General features: G+C 37.4%; 1 protein-coding gene across 1 annotated transcript; it reads right to left on the bottom strand.

The window, feature by feature from the left end:
• Positions 1–1,238: 1,238 nt before the first annotated feature.
• Positions 1,239–19,538, bottom strand: plppr5a (phospholipid phosphatase related 5a). Its single transcript, XM_057333899.1, has 6 exons — positions 19,169–19,538; positions 15,107–15,239; positions 13,332–13,582; positions 8,494–8,670; positions 6,640–6,774; positions 1,239–3,267 (listed from the first exon to the last, which is right to left on the bottom strand). Exons 1-6 carry the CDS (start codon positions 19,370–19,372, stop codon positions 3,238–3,240), a joined length of 930 nt encoding a protein of 309 aa, XP_057189882.1. The 5' UTR covers positions 19,373–19,538; the 3' UTR covers positions 1,239–3,237.
• Between the last annotated feature and the right edge of the window lie 684 nt (positions 19,539–20,222).

The following is a 20,222-nucleotide window of genomic DNA, read 5'->3' as shown; positions in this document are numbered from 1 at the left end:
GTCTGCTGACACATCTGCAACCTTCATCAAGGTCAAAGCATGAGTTACTCGTGTAGAGATTCATAGTTGGTCATGACAACTGATCTGGGATCTGCTCAACACCATCTTTACATTAACTTTAAATGACCCGCTGCTGGCTCAGTGCAATAAATCCTAGCAAAAAAATAATGGTCTAGCAAAAGTGAAACCACAAAAAAGGTTAAAAAGATCTATAGTACCTGAAAGCTATTTGTCTCCATGTATGCTCGCTGTCTGTCTTCCATCTTTGCTAATAGGAAGTCAGTTTTAAATCTCCTTCAGTACTGACTATATCTGATGCATGAGCTGAGACATCAAAGGCAGTAGACAAGAAAAATATAAGTTTATTTCTTCAGCCCTTCAAGAAAACAGCACTGGTATAACCTCTACTATAACCACTATGCTATATGTTTGGAATACTTAAAAGAGCCAACATGACTGTTCTTGCAAAAAGGTTTACACATATTTTACCATACTGTAATATGTTACTGTTAAATGATATCTTATATGCTGTTCTGTCTGCTTTTTCTGAACAATGGCTTGTGTCCTTGTGACGCCCTTCCTTTGAATTGAGTTTTATGCGAAGCCTGAATGAAATCTTAAGAAATGAAATCAAGATAGATTCCCTCTGGGGCACCGAGTTCTTGAAATGTCATTCGAAACATCTTATGCATTTTTTATTTACTTTTTGTTCATGAGACTTTCACTGTAAATGGGGCGGAGGGCATATCCACTACTCGCCCACCACAGATGAGCTTCATTAAAGGAGAATATGAAAGCAGGAGGTCCAGGAGGACCCCTGAACTCTAAACCAGTGACCAATCCAGCATCCTGATGCTTAGAGCAACAGCTGTCCCTCACTCTGTGAATGAGTGAATCACAACCTAAACAACAACAACAACAAAAAAACAGCAAAACAAACATAACACATATTACTTTAGGAAGCATAGCATTGTACTATTACTGTAGTAAATCCTGTATCGGACCACCAAGTTGCAGATTTGTGTTTCAAGGGAGAGCTCAAATCAGAGTTGAGAGTTCCAACTCAATAGGTAGAGTCTTTGATCATAAAATGGATACAAACGCTATGCAAATTTGATACAAACAGCAAATAAAGTTGCATTTTCTGCCTCTGTAGTCTAAACTAGTGCTGTCAAGTGATTATAAATGTTGGTCAAATAACATGTTAAGGAAAAATAAAATCACAGAACAGACGATGGTACAATTGATACAAGGTAAATATTTTATTAGCGTTTGATACCTCAGGCTTGAGGAAGATCCGTTTTCCATTCTTTCAGGTCACTGATGTAGACCATCAACACATAATTGTTCAAAAATATTTCCAACATACAAACAATATGCTTTAGGGCTTTTGTTTACACGATCAAAAATTTAATTCACAACTTTTGTGTTTTAGTCATCAATTACATTTACAAACCAAATGAGATGGAAATCACGTATGCAATAAAATGACATAAAATAACTTACCAAGCTTCAAAAAGGTGCATTCATGAATAGAACAAAATCTCAAACAGTATCAGTGTGCATGGGGTTCAGGACAAACAATAATACTACATGAATTTAATAAAATAACTACAGAATGTAAATCAACAAATACTTCAGACCTTTGACGCCACAAACTTTATACAAACTTGTAATATTGCTATTTCTACATGATCTGACTGATACAAACATAATACATTTGTTTGTTTTTCATACTGTCTCCCTGTGTCTCTCTGTTTCTCTCTGTCTGACAGGTAAGTATTATTCCAGCTCTGAGTGATGATTATTTGAAAAGAGAGGGAGAAAAAAATGACCTTCTATTACCCACTACAGACTGCATTCTCACAGAGGCGACATCAAGGACAGACTCACAAATAAGCACAAACATGTACATACACACCGGGGAAAAAGCACACAAAGCAACATTATACACAACCAAGAAAGACTCATCACAGCCTCTTTGGGCAAAGCTTAAGCATCTAATCTATTGTAATCAATTGCCAGTCACAATTAAATCCATCAGCCTTGCCAAGGTGCTCTCTGCGTTAATGACATCAAAATCAATTATGACTCCTGCTTATCATGTCCACCTTAAAAATTGACATTTTGAGGCTTTTAGTCCATGTTTATAAGCTTAATATATTGGATTTGTGTCCAATCGAATGCTCTAAAATAAGAATGCTCCCCTATACCAGGTACTGTATGTGATGTACCAGCCTATTGGATATTTAGAAAACTCAAACGTACTTTTCAGCAAGAAATGTCAACTCAGAAAAGAAAATGTTCTTGATTTTATGTCTCTTTTTAAAATTCTGTAAAATCTTGACCTACTGTACCACACATCAGTCCTGTTACAGTCAAGAGATCTCAACAATTCCTCAACTCGGGTGGTAAAGAGACATTCCGATTGATAATTTGCTGTTCTGGAAAAAGTCATTCGCTTAGTAAACATTTGGCAGATGTTAACATGACATGTTGTAGTGAGAGCAAAAAAATATATAATTGTATACTACTCCGAACATCAGAAAAGAAACTAAATATTATTAAAATATTTGTACTAAAATATGAAATTATGGAATATTGTGAATATCGCATGTTGATTAAAAATAGGATTCATAGGCGATTTCACTCCACCTTTGGACTTCCTATGTAGCATAAAGCACAGTCTCTTTCATCTACTTAAGCAGCATTTACATGTGGTCATTTAATAATAACTAGATCTGCATTTTTAGTGTATCTGCAGTAAACACTTTGAATATTCTATGAATATTCATGCCTCATTGATTACGGCAAAGGAAAATCACCTTTATTCAAGAGCAAAAGCAAAAATATCAAGATTCATATCATGCTTCAGAAATAATTTGGAAAGAAATCAAGTTTTGATTTCAAGATCAAATTTTGGGTATATTGCTCAGCTCTAAAGGACACAAAGATGATGTTGTACATCGGGACATGTTAAACACATTTCCGTGGACATCATGTATAAATTTCCTTCACTTTCAACCACAAAAATGTCAACAGTGATAAATTCATATAAAAATAGAGATGCGGCCCTGGCATAACTGTTAAAAAAAGTTTAACAAGGAGGACAATTTTTTCACACACTTGAAAATAGAAATGTAAAAATAGCACGTATCGACCTTGCACTCAAAGTAAGGTGTTGCATCAAAGAGCAGCAACAATATCCACAACTTTTGACTGGACGTCTTTCAATTGTCATGTGATCTCAGCATAGGTGATGGGATTCTGAAAAATGAAACAAATCCACAATTTAACATCAACTGTATCAAAAATGCATAGCTGACATAGTCCAGTCTTATCAAATATATTACATGGCTAAGCATGTGGACACCACCTTTTAAATGAACGCAAGTGGCTATTTGTTTTAGTTTGACAATTTCCTATATGTATTCAACAAGTGCAGTGACGTCCACATATTTTTGGCCATGTAGTATATACCGATTAGACAAAGTGTATAAGAAAAAACATCACTGGTCAGGTGAGAATTAGAGGCAGGACCTGTAGCTTGTGGTCTACTGAGATTTTTCACAGCCAATCAAATACCATATACAATTTTCACACACCCCTAACTGTAGCACAGCAAAGTAAAAGACACTTTTCTAAGGCTGTGAAAATAACTAATATCCACCTTAAATATAAAGCCTTGAAATAACCTAGCGTGGTGAAAGCGCTAGCCATGCATTGCAGCTGTATGTCTTCCTGAACGGAGTTCCAGCAGGGCTCACCCGTATCTGAATCTAAAATGAATCCTGGGACGTCATATCAAACTATTAATCAAAGATGGACTGAACTGCCATCGCTTGATTGTGAGTTCAAAGGTGATCATATGTGAGACCAGACTGTGGTACATAATCTCAATGGGACTAACTACCTGTTGAATATTGCATGGCAGAACTGGTGAACAATGCTGTTGAATACTGAAACAATCTGTGGGTCACAGGCAAAAACAGCCCTTTCATAATTAGGTCTCTGATGTGTCCCATTCAAATGTTGAGGATAACATATTGAGACGATAGGGCCCAGAAGGCTGAGATGAAATTGCAAATCTAGGATTTAAAATCCTATTTACACATAGAAATAAACAGAGAGCTTTAAGACAAAATGATAAAAAATATCCTTTTTCGATGAACTATTTCTTCAAGAAGCCTAAACCAGATCAAGCACATGCTGTCTTTAAAGCAAAAAGGGGCATATCATAAAATAAATAATGTTACATTAAAGAGTAAATATTACAATGTTGTTAAAATTCAATTTCATGCAGTGTGTAATGTTGCTATGTGTGAATGTAAGCAGTCTGCCAAGTTGTAAAGCTGAGAACGAATGACAAAGTTATTGGCTTGGGAAAAAAGGAGTCGACTCTGACTCACGCGAACGAGTCGTCTGTCGTTCTAATTTCAGTTCCGGGTCGGATTTGCATCACTCCGTGTAATTCCCGCCTATGCGACACTGCACGCGGTAGACCAATCACAGCAGACTAGACCATGTGACCAATCATATCAGAATAGGCTGACAGAAAGGAGGGGATTAGACAGATGAATCACCGAACGAATCATTTGAGAGTCAGTCAAGAAGTGAGGTAAAACTGCCTATTATTAGAAAATGAAAGTGTTTTACACTGTGTATATACCGTACGTTAACTTGTTGTTGGACACTCCATAAACCAAAGTAGGACCTTAAAAATCACAAATTATTTACTCTTTAAACTATTGTGCTGATTAACAGAATCATTCACTAATGGTCTCAGACTTTTAGACCCTGATATTTTTATAACACATAGTATCGTCAATCCATATAACAGCAAGTGTATACATATTTAGCTCAATGCTGTTGTGTTAAACAAAGTATTATGAAAAAAACACACACAAAACATTTGCTTCGCTTTTCAGGTAGGCATGTCTACAGTAAGATTTAGATGAGATCCAGATTGCATCTATCTATTTTCTGTAAACTGGAAGATCGGCTCACTAACCCTGATCTCTTGTGACACAGATACAAGAAAACTAGCCTGAGGCAACACAGTCGAATGAACACACTGAAAAGAAATAATGGGATTTACTAGGAAAAGACATTTAACATTCTTCAGAATGTAATATATATAGTATCCGAAGGCTGTTCGATGTGATGGCTGTCATGGAAATTCGCTGTTATTCTGGAAATAACTGAAGTGAACTGAAATTGAGTTCTCTATTCAAACAAGAAACATAAACGCGCTTCATTTCATTATGTTCCATATCTAGGCATACAGCATCTATTTGAAATTTTATGCATATAGTTTTAAACACCTTTACCAACACATACAGTATTATGCCTTAAAAGAGTAGTTCACTTCAAAATGGGCCCCCATTGACATTCCATAGTAGGAATAAAAATTACTATGGAAAGTTAATGAGGGAGCAATTTTGAAGTGAACTACTCCTTAAAAGGGAATTTTACCCAATATGAAAAATCTGTCATCATTTACTCCTTTATGCCTCATGTCTCTCCCTTATGATTGTCTTTTTTCTAAGGAACACACACAAATTCAATTTTGGACAATGTTCATGCTCCTTTTCTATACAATCAAGGTAAATGAGTTTTTTTTTCTCGATTAGAGTTTTGGGTTCCTCGCCACCGTTTGCATACTGTTTTTTGCACTATTTGCCTGGCCGGGGGGGCTGCTTTAGAATTAGAATTTTAAAGTTTTACTTAATTAATATTGCATATAGGAATATAGAGTCTGTTATATTTGACCTGTGCTTCTCTCTCCTTTATCTTAAATGTGTGCTCTCACTGTGCGTGCGTGTACTTGTCTGTATGTGTGTGTGTGTGTGTGTGTGTGCGTGTGTGTGTGTGTGTGTGTGTGTGGTGTGTGTGTGTGTGCGTGTGTGTGCGTGTGTGTGCGTGTGCGCGTCCGTGTGTCTGCGCGTCCGTGTGTGTGTGTCTATGTCTATGTGTGTTAGTATGTGTGCATATTGTGTGTGTGGAGTGTTTTGTATGTGGGTATGTCTGTCTTCTGTGTTTTCACCTTTTTCTTGTTTTTACAGGTACAACTTTAATTGTTTTGCTTATAGTCAATATGTCGCATGTACAGCTGCTTTGTAACAATGGAAATTGTAAAAAGCGCTATATAAATAAAGTTGAGTTGAGTAAATGGGGACTAGGGGTGTCACAACAATACTACTGTATAGTAATACTATACAGTACTATACAGTAATAATAGTACTGTAACAATAAACTGTGATTTAAAAAACATGATATTAATACTGCACATATGATAAAACCATAAATTATTCAATAGCCATTTAACATTTTGCCTTAAGAGCCACAATTGTTATAAACTCTCTCTTTGCCTCTCTACACTCATATCATGAGTGTGATTCATTGGCCAAAGAAAGAGAAAACACAAAAAATGAAGGACAAATTCATTATTTATTTATTTAAAACAAATCAATATATGACGCAATGATATCGTTATCGGGATTTTTTTGGCCACAATACTTCAATCATGTAGTGGCAAAAAGCATTAAGTAGTCCACATGACAGCATTGTATGAGGTTCTCTGTAGAAAAATAATTTTTACAGAAATGTCTGTATGCATGAACGCTAGTGGTTGAATACCTGGGAGGCTATGTATTTCTCCATGCTGTCTTCCATCCTAGGCTGAGTGAGCACAGGACCACTGGACACACTCTCCTCCGGCGGTATCTCATCTAGTAAGGGCTTTCCTTTGAAATTTTTCACCACACACACCACCTAACACGAGAGCACCCGTAGGGAAAACAAAGGAGAAAGAGGAAAAGACGTCAGTTTCACACCCCTCTAATGCTTTCTGTACCACACATAGAAATGCTTGGCCTTTCAGACTGTAAATGATGATTTACGTAAATCTCGAAAGGGCAAAGATGCCCGCATGACTTGTTGCCCGCAGTTAAAAGTTCTGTGTTCTTTCAGGAGAGAGGAAGCATGTGAGTCCATGTCCTGGAGGAGATTCATCCATTATCAGACCGAAATGAGTATTTTCAATGAGACATTATGGCCAAAGCTCAGCTACACTACAGGGTAGCGCAAATGAGAATTTTATAAGGAGGGCATCTCAGGGCACCCTGCAGCCCTGAAGTCCTCTCTTTCTATGCTGTGTAAATAGGCTGCCTAAACAGTATAGAAGGATTTATAAGGTAAAAGACATTTGTATGATCACCACATATCAACCCATATTCACACAAGCATAACCTGTATTGTTTATGTCTCCTGTCTGTTTTCATGTGGACTCTGTGCTGGTGATGTGATGTTTTATGTTTAATTTTTCACATTTGTGAAATGGGAGCCCCTGTTTTAGGAGGCTGTATAATTTAAAGGGGTCATATGGCGGATGTACGTGTTTTTCTGTGTTTTTGGTGTGTTATAAGTTGCCCATGCATGTATTAGACATGTAGAATTGCACAAATGAAAGTGTGGGAACAAAAGATGCATTCTATCTAAAAGTGAATGCTCACACAGACCTGCCTGAAACGTCTCGTGTAACCACACCCCGGCGAATCTACGTAACTTCGTAACATGATTTGACTAAGACCGCCCAAATCTACACGTAGTTAAGGTGGGCGTAATTGTAAATCTCATTGTATCGTCTGTCAGTACAATTGCTTTGGAACCTGATGTTCCGAATATGGTAAGAGGCGTTACATTTCCGTGAAATGCTTGCAGTATTTGACCAATCACTACGCACTGGTGAACTGGTCAATCATAGCACACCTCACTTTTCAGAGCGTTGAGCTTTGTAAAAAATCAGCACGTTTCAGAGAGGCGGGGCAAAGAGATACAAACATGCACAATATGTTGAAAATACAGCTTTTTTTATCTTTAAATGGTGTATACACATTGCGTTACATCTAAAACAAACAATAATATTTGTTTTAGCCATGCAATATGACTCCTTTAACATTATGAGTTTTGTCTATGTTCACCTTCCACCCTTCAACCCCTCCCCCAACTCACCCAAACTGCAGAAATAGGTCACTGAATATCTCTGAATCATAAGGACAGCACCACCGAGAAGAAAACACGCATGTCTTCTACAAACTGACATGGTTAGCGCCCCAAAATCTGTTTAGTTTTATTCCAAATTTTGGAAGTTTCGATTTGTAATTAAATAGTAATATATTTGCCCACATTAGAAATACTTTATTATACTACAGCTTTTATAGCATAAATGGCCAGATTCCATACCATTCTGTGTTACATTTAACTCAACCTTGTGTTGCTCCTTCTATTTATTTAACACACAAAAAAAACTCATTGTCATTTTACACATCCTCAGACCCCACAAGTCTGAACAAAACCTAATGACATGAACATTGTAATGTGAATTTGGATCAACACTTTATAAATCCATAAGAATTTAAAAATGAACTAGGTTTATTTAGATTTTCACATATGTGTGTACAGTACAGTGTGCATTCTCAGATGTAACCTTACCATAAAGACTGAAATGGCTCCTCCGATGATAAAGCCAGCGATGACATCAGACCAGTGGTTGCGGTACTCCACGACGCGATTAATCCCTGCTATAAACGCCAGACACATGAGCCCCAGAGAGAGCACTGGCTTGGCCAGCCGTGTCCCTTTGGCCTTCACTGAGCATGTGATGTACATCTAAAGCACAAGAGCACTCTGTCATACATCTTCATTTTAACCTGTGTAAACGCTTTTCGTACTTCATCCATTCCCTGCACACAGGTTTGTCTCAATGCATGTGTGTCAGCTAAAATAAATAGGGATATGTGTGCGTGTTGTGCAAATTACAGAACACACTATACAGTAAACTGAGGTACTAGTAAGGTGACCGGTGTGTACGTGTAGGTAATTGTTTCAAGAAAGATTAAAGGTATAATTCACCAAAAAAATGAAAATGTCATGTCATTCAAAATTTGTGACACTTTCTTCGGTGGAACACAAAAGAAGATATTTTGAGAAATGTCTCAGTGGTTTTGTATCCATACGATAGAAGTCGTTCTATCGCTCCCCACCGTGATCACCTTGGTCGCCCGTAGAGCGAGGTCGGTGACGCCGCGGAGTTCCTGCATAAGCGCTGGGTCGGTTTTACCCTTGTGGAGCTCTCTCCGTGCATTGGCCTGATGGACCTGCAGGATGGCCATAGCATGGAGAGAAGGGGACAGCTTGGCCCGCAGCAGATTAAGCTCTCGACACCTCAGATGCCGAAAAGCAGTATTCTCACCTTCTTGTCATTTCAAACCTGTATGACTTTCGTTCTTCCGCAGAACACGAAATAAAATATTTTGAAGAATATTAATAACCGAACAACTTCACTTTACTTTTGTATGGACACAAAATCAATACAAGTCAATGGGTGCCGCCGTTGTTCAGTTACCAATATTCTTCGAAATATCTTCTTTTGTGTTCTACAGAAGAAAGAAAGTCAAACAAGTTGGAAACAACAAAAGGGTGAGAGTAAATGATGACAGAACTTTCATTTTTGGGTGAACTATCCCTCTTGAATGGCTCTGGCTGCATTGCACATGCATTATGAACATTTCTACATGAGCACATTAATTCTTACAGGTCACGCTGGATCATAACATGGTCAAAAATCAGAAAGAGCAGAAACGAGAGCTTCTAGTGAGTTAAAGACCTTGTAAGAACTGATGGAAAATGAAAATCAATGTGCTCTTGTCAAAATAAGTGCCCTGCAGCTTGGACGGGTGTTTTGGGATTTTGAGAATAAATGGCTTCTTCATGCTTTGTAATAGTACCATTTTGCAAAACATGTTATGAAACCCTATTCATACCTGAAACAATAACAAACTCTGGATAAAAAGCTTTCTTCAGAACTGCTATATAATCCATATGCTCTCATGCGCAATTTGGCTTTCCTGTTTTTGCGAAGTGGTTGATGTCCTTAGGGCAACATCATGTTGACCCTGCACAGTAAAAAGAAAAAGTGCCTCAAATATCCTGTTGTGTACTCAAAGAACCTTAAACTGTATCATAAGTGCTCCAAAGCTCTTTTTCTCAATAAAAGGGTTATGGTGGAACCATCTATAGTCTCTGTGGTTCTTCCAGGAACCTAGAAGATTCTTGAATAACCCCATATTCAGTTGTGAAGTTCTGGAGTCACCTTTTCACTACACTGGGACCTCAAAGTGCTTTGCGGGTTATTGAAGGAACTCAAATTCTAAAAAATGGTTCTTGTAAGATCTGTAAACTTGTAAGTGGTTCCTGGAGAATCTCTCTTGTACAAGACAGTATCTAGAGGAACCCCACAAAATTCTGCATGAAATAGGGATTTTTAGTGTCTGATCATTTTGATGTTTTATGAGAATAAGAATAGTCCAAAGTTTGGTTTTTGGCCCCTGCTAAGTGAACACACATTTTAAAATCATGCACATGATTAGAAAAGGCTAAATGTTATTTTGAAAAATTTCAGCAAGCCTTTTGATTATTTTATATTTCTTATTTGTATTATATCATTAATTATATTAATATATTATAAATAAACATTTTTATTCTATAAGTAGATCCTAAGTCACTGAAATCTTTTGAAAATGTAAACGTTGTTGTGTTTTCCATTCAAACAAACTGCAGCTGCTCTGTGTGTTTATTGTGCAGTCTCGCCCTCCACAGTACTGTGGCGCTGTTGGCCCAATGTCGCAGCGTCAAGGCATGTGCCATGTGGCGCTTTCGTTAGTATGTGTGTTTAACTTTTTCCAGCTCTGCGCAGACCGATCACCTTATGACAAAAAGCATGCGGACTTAGAATAACATCTCTAAAGCATACAGAGCAGTCAGTTCACAAATAGCTCTCACTGTGCTTTGATGTCGCCGATCCGTCTGCGATCAAACATGAGTGGCACGAGTGTTCACCGGTGTTGTTCCGCTCGCGCGACAGGCGGGAATTCAAAATAACGGATCGCAACAACCTCTCGACTGTCCCATTGGATGTAAGTAAAGTCAAAATATATAAATAACTTAAATATACTAACTATATACTATTTATATAAATGTATACTCTGACACGTCTAATTGTATGGCCGCTTTTGGCTGTTTAAACCATTTATTTACACAGTGTAGGCAGCGCATGTTTTAGCCGAGATGCTAACGAATATAAGTTAAGATGAAGCTTGTGGGGCTAACGTTAAATGGGTAACGTTAGTGTTAAATGACAAACAATGACTTTTAGCCACTTTTAGCTATTATGTTCACTTTTAGTGAATGTATAGCTTTTTTTTAACTTATTGATGATTGTGTTGAATGGTTTTCCCACCCATGTTACATAAATTGTCTGTAATTAAATATTTTTGTCATTCAGTTCTGTTTTTATCCTTTTAACACAGAATTTTCAGTATTTTCCAGTTGAGCAGCAAAAAAATGTAAGTATTATATTCATTATTATGTTATTTGTTATATTTGCACATGTAAAAATACTCATTGACAATGGAAAATCTGAATAAAGTGGATTATTACAGTTGTTGCTATAAATAGCCTATTGTACTCCTTAACCATAGACCAAAACAGTGACTTCCAGGCATTGTAATATTTTGTTTATTGTTACATTTGTAAACCAATTTGTGATGTGCTAAATGATTAAATTTAATGTTTTATGAGACATTATCTAAATCCCTCTTTTTGGTCTCCATGTCTTATTCGCAAGGACACCCAAGGCCAACAGACCCAGCTCCAGCCCACCCTGATGCTCATCCTTGCACTGCCTGGGACACCTAAGGCCAACAGGCGCAGCTCCTGTTCTCTTTTTGCCATAAATACATATCTACTTTAGCAATGCAAAATTGTGAAATGTACTATAGAAATAATTTTTACTTTGACTACATGGATCCTCACACCACCTGGTAATAGCAGGAAACCCATTTGGAGAGAACAGCATTGTTTTCTCTATCTTGCAAGGATTTGCTATTTGGCAAATTACAACTTTACCATGGGTGTAGGCCTTGCTATGAGAGACTACTTTTTTACAATTGTACATTTGTACAAAGTACCTGAAATATTTCTGTATGTACAGTATATTTAAAATTAAGGCAAATTATTTGGTTAGTTTTGTTAAGATAAAGACTTTTCATTTATAACAATATCACCAACAAAATATTAATTATACATGTGATTTCATGAATTGAGAATGGTAATGTTCAATATTGACCATTCTGTAAATATTTATTCAATGTAAATTGTTGTTTATCAATAAACTGTTGTATTTGATTTAGTATTTCTGCTTATTAAAATATTGTGAATAGCAAATATAAACTGAAATGGTGCCTTGAAGCACCCAAGATGGTTCCAGACCATTTTAATAAAAGGGATCCCCAAGAAGCCTTGAGGGTTCCTCAGAGAACCGCCCTTCATTAAGCGGTGCCTTGAGTTTCCCCTGAGGGTTCCGCCGGCGTGGCAATGTGAAGAACCCCAAATGGTTCCTGAAAGTACCTTTAATTTTTACAGTGTGGGACAACATTTAAATCAACCAATCAGATTTCAGAAATAAGTTTACAGTTTATTTTAAGTTTAATCTTCCAACCAGGATTAGGTGCTTCTAGACCATTGTTTTTCACTTATCATTTCCCTCTCATTTTAGGGGTAAGTTATGGTTAGGGTTGGGGTTTGGTGTGGGTTTAGGTTTTATTTATAAAAATGTTGTCCTTAGGTCAACAAAATATGTTGCCATGAGGACATCAACCACTTGGCAAAATCAGGTCGAGCTGCAGAATTTATAGGAGTATTAGAGAAAATCCTTTCATGCTCTGTGCAAATAGGATAATCCACCCTTTCATACCACAGGATTCATCTTAAATCTGACAGGAGTTCTACGACATATCTGCATGTCGGTTTGAATAAAATATTCAATTTACAGTTACAGTCTGCCAGCAGATTTTACCCAAAGCTGTTTTTTTTGCTGATTCAACTTTTACATAAAAAACCTCAAATTGCTCCCAGCTGCTGAACACTGAGAAAGCGGCGTTGGTGTGTGAATGTAGGCTGTCATGTGTTAATGTACATTCGTCTAACAATAACTCTCTTTTCCCTCCAGGGATTGAAGCTATACTACAGCACCTACATCACCTCTATCCAGATGTACTGAATATAGCACAGTTCAGCAACCCCAAAGCTGTACTCTCAACACAAAGCTTTCCTTTTAACACCTGTGTTCAAACCACCAGAAATAAGCAATTGGGCTTTTCACATTGAAGGCGAAGCGGCAGAACAACATACTGTAGTGGCATAATCACGCCAGTCAGAAGACATTGATGGTTTTATGTCTTTCGAATGTATAAACTTTAATGTTTACTCACAGCAACATAAAGAGCAGCGTAGACACTGATGGCTGCCTCTTTGGATGGGAAGGACTTTCGAGCATGTAAGATCTCATCCTCATTGCCTGTACAGGCTTCCTGTTGGTTGATGAAACGCACCACCTGTTGGCACCCCAGTGCTGTGTAGTTGGGTTTACACACCGTCAGGAAGTACGGAGACAAATTTCCTGTTACCACCTGCCCGGAATTAACAAAGATATCTGTGGCAAAAAGGCCAAATGCGTACACACCTGTAGGAACACAAAGACATAAAACAGTTTAGTGTGTATTAGCTGTACCCCAAGAAGTTTTGGTGCACCCTTCTTCTCTGAATTAACAAATTAAATACTTGACAGTGTGTTTGCTATTTATCTGTAAAATCACATTTAGTTTAATAACTTGTAATTGACTGCAGTGCCAATCCTGTAAAGTTCAAGAATTCAAAACACTGTATTAATATCTTATAAAATCAGCACCGTAAAGATAACTTTAGTTGTTTTGCCTGTGTAATGTATGTCAAATCCTAAAAATTTTAATATTCCAAATTTAACTGCATCGCACACCCCAAAGAAAACAGCACCCCATTCAGCTCTGGGTGATTCTATGTCTCTTACGACTGGAATATTGGGCAAGAGAGAACAGGAATAAGATAAGATCCTAATGTAAGCGTGGGCAGCTTTGTCACATTGAATGTTCTCTATGAGCAGAGAGCGGAGAAGCAGCAGACTGAAACTAGTTTACAATAAGCGCTGCCGCTGTCACTGTGCTCGCACAGCTTCCCCGTCAGCTCCCGCGTTACAGCGCTAATTCATTATGCTCCAGAATACTCCGTTTTTAACCAGACATGTTGATATGTTAACCAATAGAAGAGTGTTGTCGCCGCAAACTTTGCTTTCATATGGTCTGAAAAAGCCACTGCACTTAAATGGAAAACAAGAGGAGTCCAATAGCATCCCAGTGATTTTACTGTGCTGGTCAAATTTCTGATGGTTTATGCTCAGAACAGGATCTGTATCTACAAAGACCTTACATAATGAAACGTTATGTTTTTATTACATTAGAGTAAGCTATTTCTATCTATATACACCGTGGGTCCCCTTACATGGAATTCACCATGTTGTTTCTGCAGTAGCCCTAAACGGACAAACTGCTCCACAGAGCGCATTTCATAAATACGTTATCTCCTTCGGCAAAGAAGTGAAAACGCGATGACATCTTAGTTCTGTGTCAGCCTTCAAAAGGGGGGGGGGGGTGGAGTGAGCCACTGGTTGCAATTCATAACCTCAACACTAGATGCTGCAAAATTCATACACTGGACCTTTAATTTGTAATTAAAAGCTCTACATATTAAGCCTTGGCAGTGGAATGTATTTTCTCATATAAAAATGACACAATTTAAGAATTTAAGGACAAAAACATTGGTAGAGCTCTTTGCAAATACTGGAAGGGGGAATGTCCCTCTCAAAGTGTACTGGAGTTACAACCCTAGGGACTTTGGTTTAGTCTGATCTTGAGCCAAGGAACACCCCATAACTTTTCTCCTTCAGCTTCTCCCTGCAGACGAAATATTATAAATAAATCAAGAGAAAGCTTTGAAATGCACCAAGAGTGGATCATCTGCCCCACACACACATACAGCATAAAACTAGCAAGTGTATGCAACTAAGTATATGCATACTACTATGATGTTGAGTTGCCTTTCTTCTGCTACAGGCACACAAAAAAAGAAAGAAGAGTCTTTCTTAATTAGTGTGATCCGGTCTGTGAAGACATACCGAGAAAGCGAAATGTCCTTCGGACCAGAGGGTTGAGGTAACAACAGTCCCCCATCACAATAATCTTCTCTCTGTTGTCTAGATCCTCAGAGACATACTGCAGCAAGAAGAGCACCGACTCTGTCACTGTAATCTGAACACAAAACAGCACCAAATGTCAAACAAAAAACTTTTAATGTTATGTTTAGTTTATAGACGTTAATGTCTCTTTCTTTCTTCTTGATCTTTACTATGTGTGACTCAAATCTAATTTTCTAGGCTTGGCAATGAAATCAGGAAACAGGTTGTGTTTCGGGTATTTACAGCAAGGGAACAAGAATAAAGACCAATTCATGAACACAATGGAAATGATTAGAGGTCTGATTTTGTGCAGGTCAGATGCCAGCTCCCAGCAAGGTCCTCAACTTGATTTTGGAGGATAATGCCAAACTGGCAGGGGGCACCAGGGTTAAAGGATGTATGAAAAACACACTGGTAATTAGAGCTGGACGTGTTTGAAAGACTCAAGCTGTAAAAGACTTTCGTCAAACTCACTGTGGTAATGCATTTTAAAAAACACTGCCCATCATGCATGGCATTTATATTATTTTGGAATATGTATGTGTATGTAAGAGATGACAATCTTTGGAATAAATTATACTATACTTTACATATTTGTGATCTGTGAAATCCATGTTCAAATCTCAAACTCTAATACTGAGATTAGGAGCATCATGTAGTCATAGCCATAAAATGACAAAATTAGGTAATGTGTGTTTATCTGTCAATGGTAGGTTCAAATTTTCATTTATAATACTGAAATGAGTTATTTTAAATGCTGAAATTAAGGATTTAGACAAATTTTACATTTTTATCTTTTTTTGCATATAAAACAGAAAGTAGTGGCTTTGCAAACACTATTTTCAATCTTTGATATGATGATCTGTATTAAAGATATCAAGATTGCATTTTATGCAGAATGGGTTTATGTGGAAAACAGTAAATCACAACAAAATAACTTTTTATTATTATTATAAATAATATATTTTGATCATATTTATAATTTCATAATTCACAAACACTCACATTCCACATTTTAACTTGTCAACAACTTTTAACCTTGCACAGGGGTGCCAGATAACAAAACAACCGACTGTGGCTATTTTTTTAATAGTCAACTCCCTGTTGTTGTGTCATTTGCACAGTAAAACTATTTTATTGCTATTTCCCTGTTGACCTCCAGAAACCACACTCCTGCAACTAAACAATCACATAAAAAGTGTGTGTTACATACAAGAAACAACAAACTAATTGGTTTACATCATGTAAAGAGTTAAGCTACAAGAGAGCCAGGTTCTCAAAAGCAGAGCAGCCAGACCTGGGGGAAGCAGATTTTGGCACACTTATTTCAATACTTTTTCCAATAAATAAACAACACAGAGACATACAGGTGAACTTGTGAACTCTTATGTTTAATGCTGCAGGGGTAGAACTCTCCACCAAGAACTTACAAATATACTGTAACACTTTGGCATCACTTGTACTGTACAGTACTGCAGCATACATCTCTGTATTGATTAATATCTGTATATGCTAATGACAAACTGTATTCATTAAATGTGGAAACATTGCAATTCGAAAGTTAGAAGCTTAATTCAATCTTGCATGTGCCTGAATGATGTATCACACAATGACATACTGTACGACCATTTGTCAATTTTGTTACCTTCACATGCACAGGTGTTTTTTAGATCCTCATTAGAACGAACAAGAGACGACAACCCTCCCACAGTGGATACTGAAGGGATTCATATTTCCTCACAAATGCATTTCAGAACAGCGAATGTTAACTGACATGAGTCAGCGTTCACTTCTAATAGAAATCAAGCGTCCTGGCCCATAAATGTCAAACGGCTTAAGCATGAGGAGTGAAATTTTTTATCTGTTTACAAATTCATATTTCATATTAAGAACACGAGAGAGAGAGCCTAAAGCGAAACGTCTGCACGTCTGCCTTTTGCTTCCAACTCCAGATGGTCCAAAGTCAAGTGACTCTCGTGCCTTCTTTATCAAATGGTCAAACGCATAAAAACACATCAAATTTTAACTTGTACAACACACTTGTGCAGAACAGATTTGATGTTTATGTATAAAGCAGTAATTAAGCCAGTTCAAGGCAAACCTTTATGAATAATGTAATGCAAAGAGCATTTTCAACCAAATACCATCAAATTATCTTTCTTATCATTCAAGCTTACTCTGAGACGTGAGTGATTCGCAGCGACAGTAGTTGTGGATTAGACACCGTACAAACGGTTAAAACTCTCTGTGACAGTTTTCACAGCTGTCTAACACAATTGTCAAAGGTCAGTCAGTGTAACTACAGTAACACTGAGCTACGCTGACAGTTAAAATCCGTATCATAAAAATTCTACACTATACAATGCTCCATTTACTAACAGAACTTATTTAAGTAGTGTGTTGACATTGAAGAAAATAATTTACTTGTTAAACTCAATTTTTTTTAATGTGGAACACTGGACGCTTCATTCACTCCTCAATGATCCGGAAGGAGCCGACTAAAAAGGTTAAAGCTAGTGGCAACAAATTGTTTATCTGAATCATTTCCTTCAACCAATGAATGCTTCTGTGTTGTTAAGGAACACTATGTTTTCAATTTGGGCCAATACTACCACTGTAAAATTGGCATCAATTAGAAGAAATTGGAAAGGGCATGTTTTTGATGAAAGCTAATTGCTTAATATGCAACTTACACCTACAGTATTGCTAAGATACAATTTGATGACACAGTAAACTATTTGCGCTTTGAATCATGCTCTTAAAAACTACTTACTAAACACATAAAACCTTCAATTTCATCCCATTGGTAAGCCTCATAAAGCACTACTACTAAAACAATATCTAAAAAGTGCTGGGTTGTTTCAAACCACGGTTGGGTAAGATATAGGCAAACCCAACTGTTGAGTTTAAATTCAACACTGTATTTCAAAGCACGCAATCATCTAAACAATCATCTAGCCCGACAGTGATGATTTTCTGACCTTAACGGGAGTTCTGTGTTTGCTTTTAAACATTATTATCACAACGATTATGTTCAATGAATTGTGGGAAGCATAAATCGTTATCATGATTAAGATATTTTAAAGATCATATTAGGTTTGTACAACTTAACAGCACGGCAGCAATGTGCTGACCATGCACTTTCATCTACATACTTGCATGAAATATGTTTCTGGTCTTATAGCCACCTGCACGCTTCCGCTTCAGATCGAAGTCCACACACACACACTTGGCTCAAAAGTGCCGCTTTTAGCAAATGTGTGATGATCATAGTCATCTGTAGAGTGAACTTGTGTGGCCTTAATATAAGACCAGGCAGAGTCTTTCAGATCGATTTAGAAAATCCATACAAATTCTTATGAGAGATGAGACCAGGGAGGCTCTGCGGTGATCCTGGTGCTCTTTAATTGATCCTCGGAGCTGCCAATATCTCGCTCATCATAAATTCTCTCTCAATATACTGTAGGGGCAGAAGGCAAGTCTAGAGCCAACAAGTGACTTTTCAAAGTCAGACTCCAGCATTCGGTGTGGCTAGCCCGGCAAGCATTAAACCCATGGCACCCTGGGGATGCAAGCTTTTCAACTTGGAAGAAAAACACAAGTTCAAAAAGAAAATTGGAACAAGCCTTGGTTGATTCTAAAAAAAAAGAAGCAGGGGAGAAAACCACAGCAAGGTCACAATTCCACAGTGGATAAATTATCTGCAAGCAATTTCATGATTCTGTGATAGATTAAAGGAGCACAATGAGAAATTATGTATTAGTGAGTCAAGTGTTAGATATTGTAATGACTTATATATTGATAGATCAAAGTTTCACAAATATTTGTATACATTATAATTATATGTGTATCATTATTATTTATTTACCATTTATTTGCCTATACTTAAATTTTGAAGGCAATCACTGTGCACTAATAGTCCATTACACACTTTTAAAACACAGACTGTTTAATCAACACATTCAGCTAATAAGGGGTCTTAAATCGTACGCACACACTCACCACAAGTGCGGGGACCCCTGCGACCACCGCGTACAGGATAGCAGGAGGGATCGCACTGGATTCCTCTGATCCGAGATAGGGCTTTGTATAGGCGTTGTCATGACAAAAAAAGCCCTGCACGTGCACGTTAAAAGTATCGGTATACTCAAAGTAATATGCCAGCATGACAGTTCCTGCCATGATCACCAACTGAAAGTAAAGCATTGTCGTTGAGGGTCAAATAAATAAGAGGCTGAAAAAAATCCTGTGATATCATATAAAGTCTTCGGACGGCTGTTACGATAGCCGCTGCATAATTTTCCTTCTTTTCACGACCACCCTTATAAAATGTGTCAATTAAAGCAGCACATAGTCTCGGGCACTGAGCTCGCTGTAGTCCATGAAAATGAAATGGGCAAGGGCACGCGCAGTCTGGGATGCCGCACGCGCTGTAGGCGTGCCTCACTTTAATAAGTGATGATGGGACACCTGCAAAGACCTACATTTTTATTGTTATTTTTGAGCCGTTTAGGCGATCAAATAGGCTACCTGGCGCTTTGATGACTCAAAGGTAAATAAATGACTGTCCAACAAGTCGTTTGTTTTAAACGTCCAATACTACGAAATCAGTTAAAGCAATTGTCGAGATTTTATTTACCTCTAAACAAACATAATGAAAAGGTAATTTGCCACTATACAGTCCAGACTTAGAAAGGCATAAGTAAATGACTAATGTATTTAATGACGCGCAAAGGTGGATGAGACAGAAACTGTGTGCTGGTGCCCTCTTGTGAAAATAGGACGTCAATGTAAAGCCAAGTGGTCACAGAGCAGGTTAAAACAGATTATAATTCTTAAAACAGACATCTCATGTTACTCTTAAACAACTCTAAAACAAAATTTACTACACTCTACCCATCGTTTCAACTTTTCAACTATTATAATTTTGGACTAATGATGAGTTAATTCCTAAATTATAAAAAATATATATTTTGCTGTGTTCCGGTAACGTAAAAAGTAAAAACATCTGTTTGATGTCAAAACTTGCGCTTTTGCGATAAGGCCGCAAGGGGTC

Source organism: Triplophysa rosa, linkage group LG5 (assembly GCF_024868665.1).
Source record: "Triplophysa rosa linkage group LG5, Trosa_1v2, whole genome shotgun sequence".
Lineage (NCBI taxonomy): Eukaryota > Metazoa > Chordata > Actinopteri > Cypriniformes > Nemacheilidae > Triplophysa > Triplophysa rosa.
The sequence above is the reverse complement of the archived record's forward strand: the minus strand, read 5'-3'. Positions and strand labels throughout refer to the sequence as shown.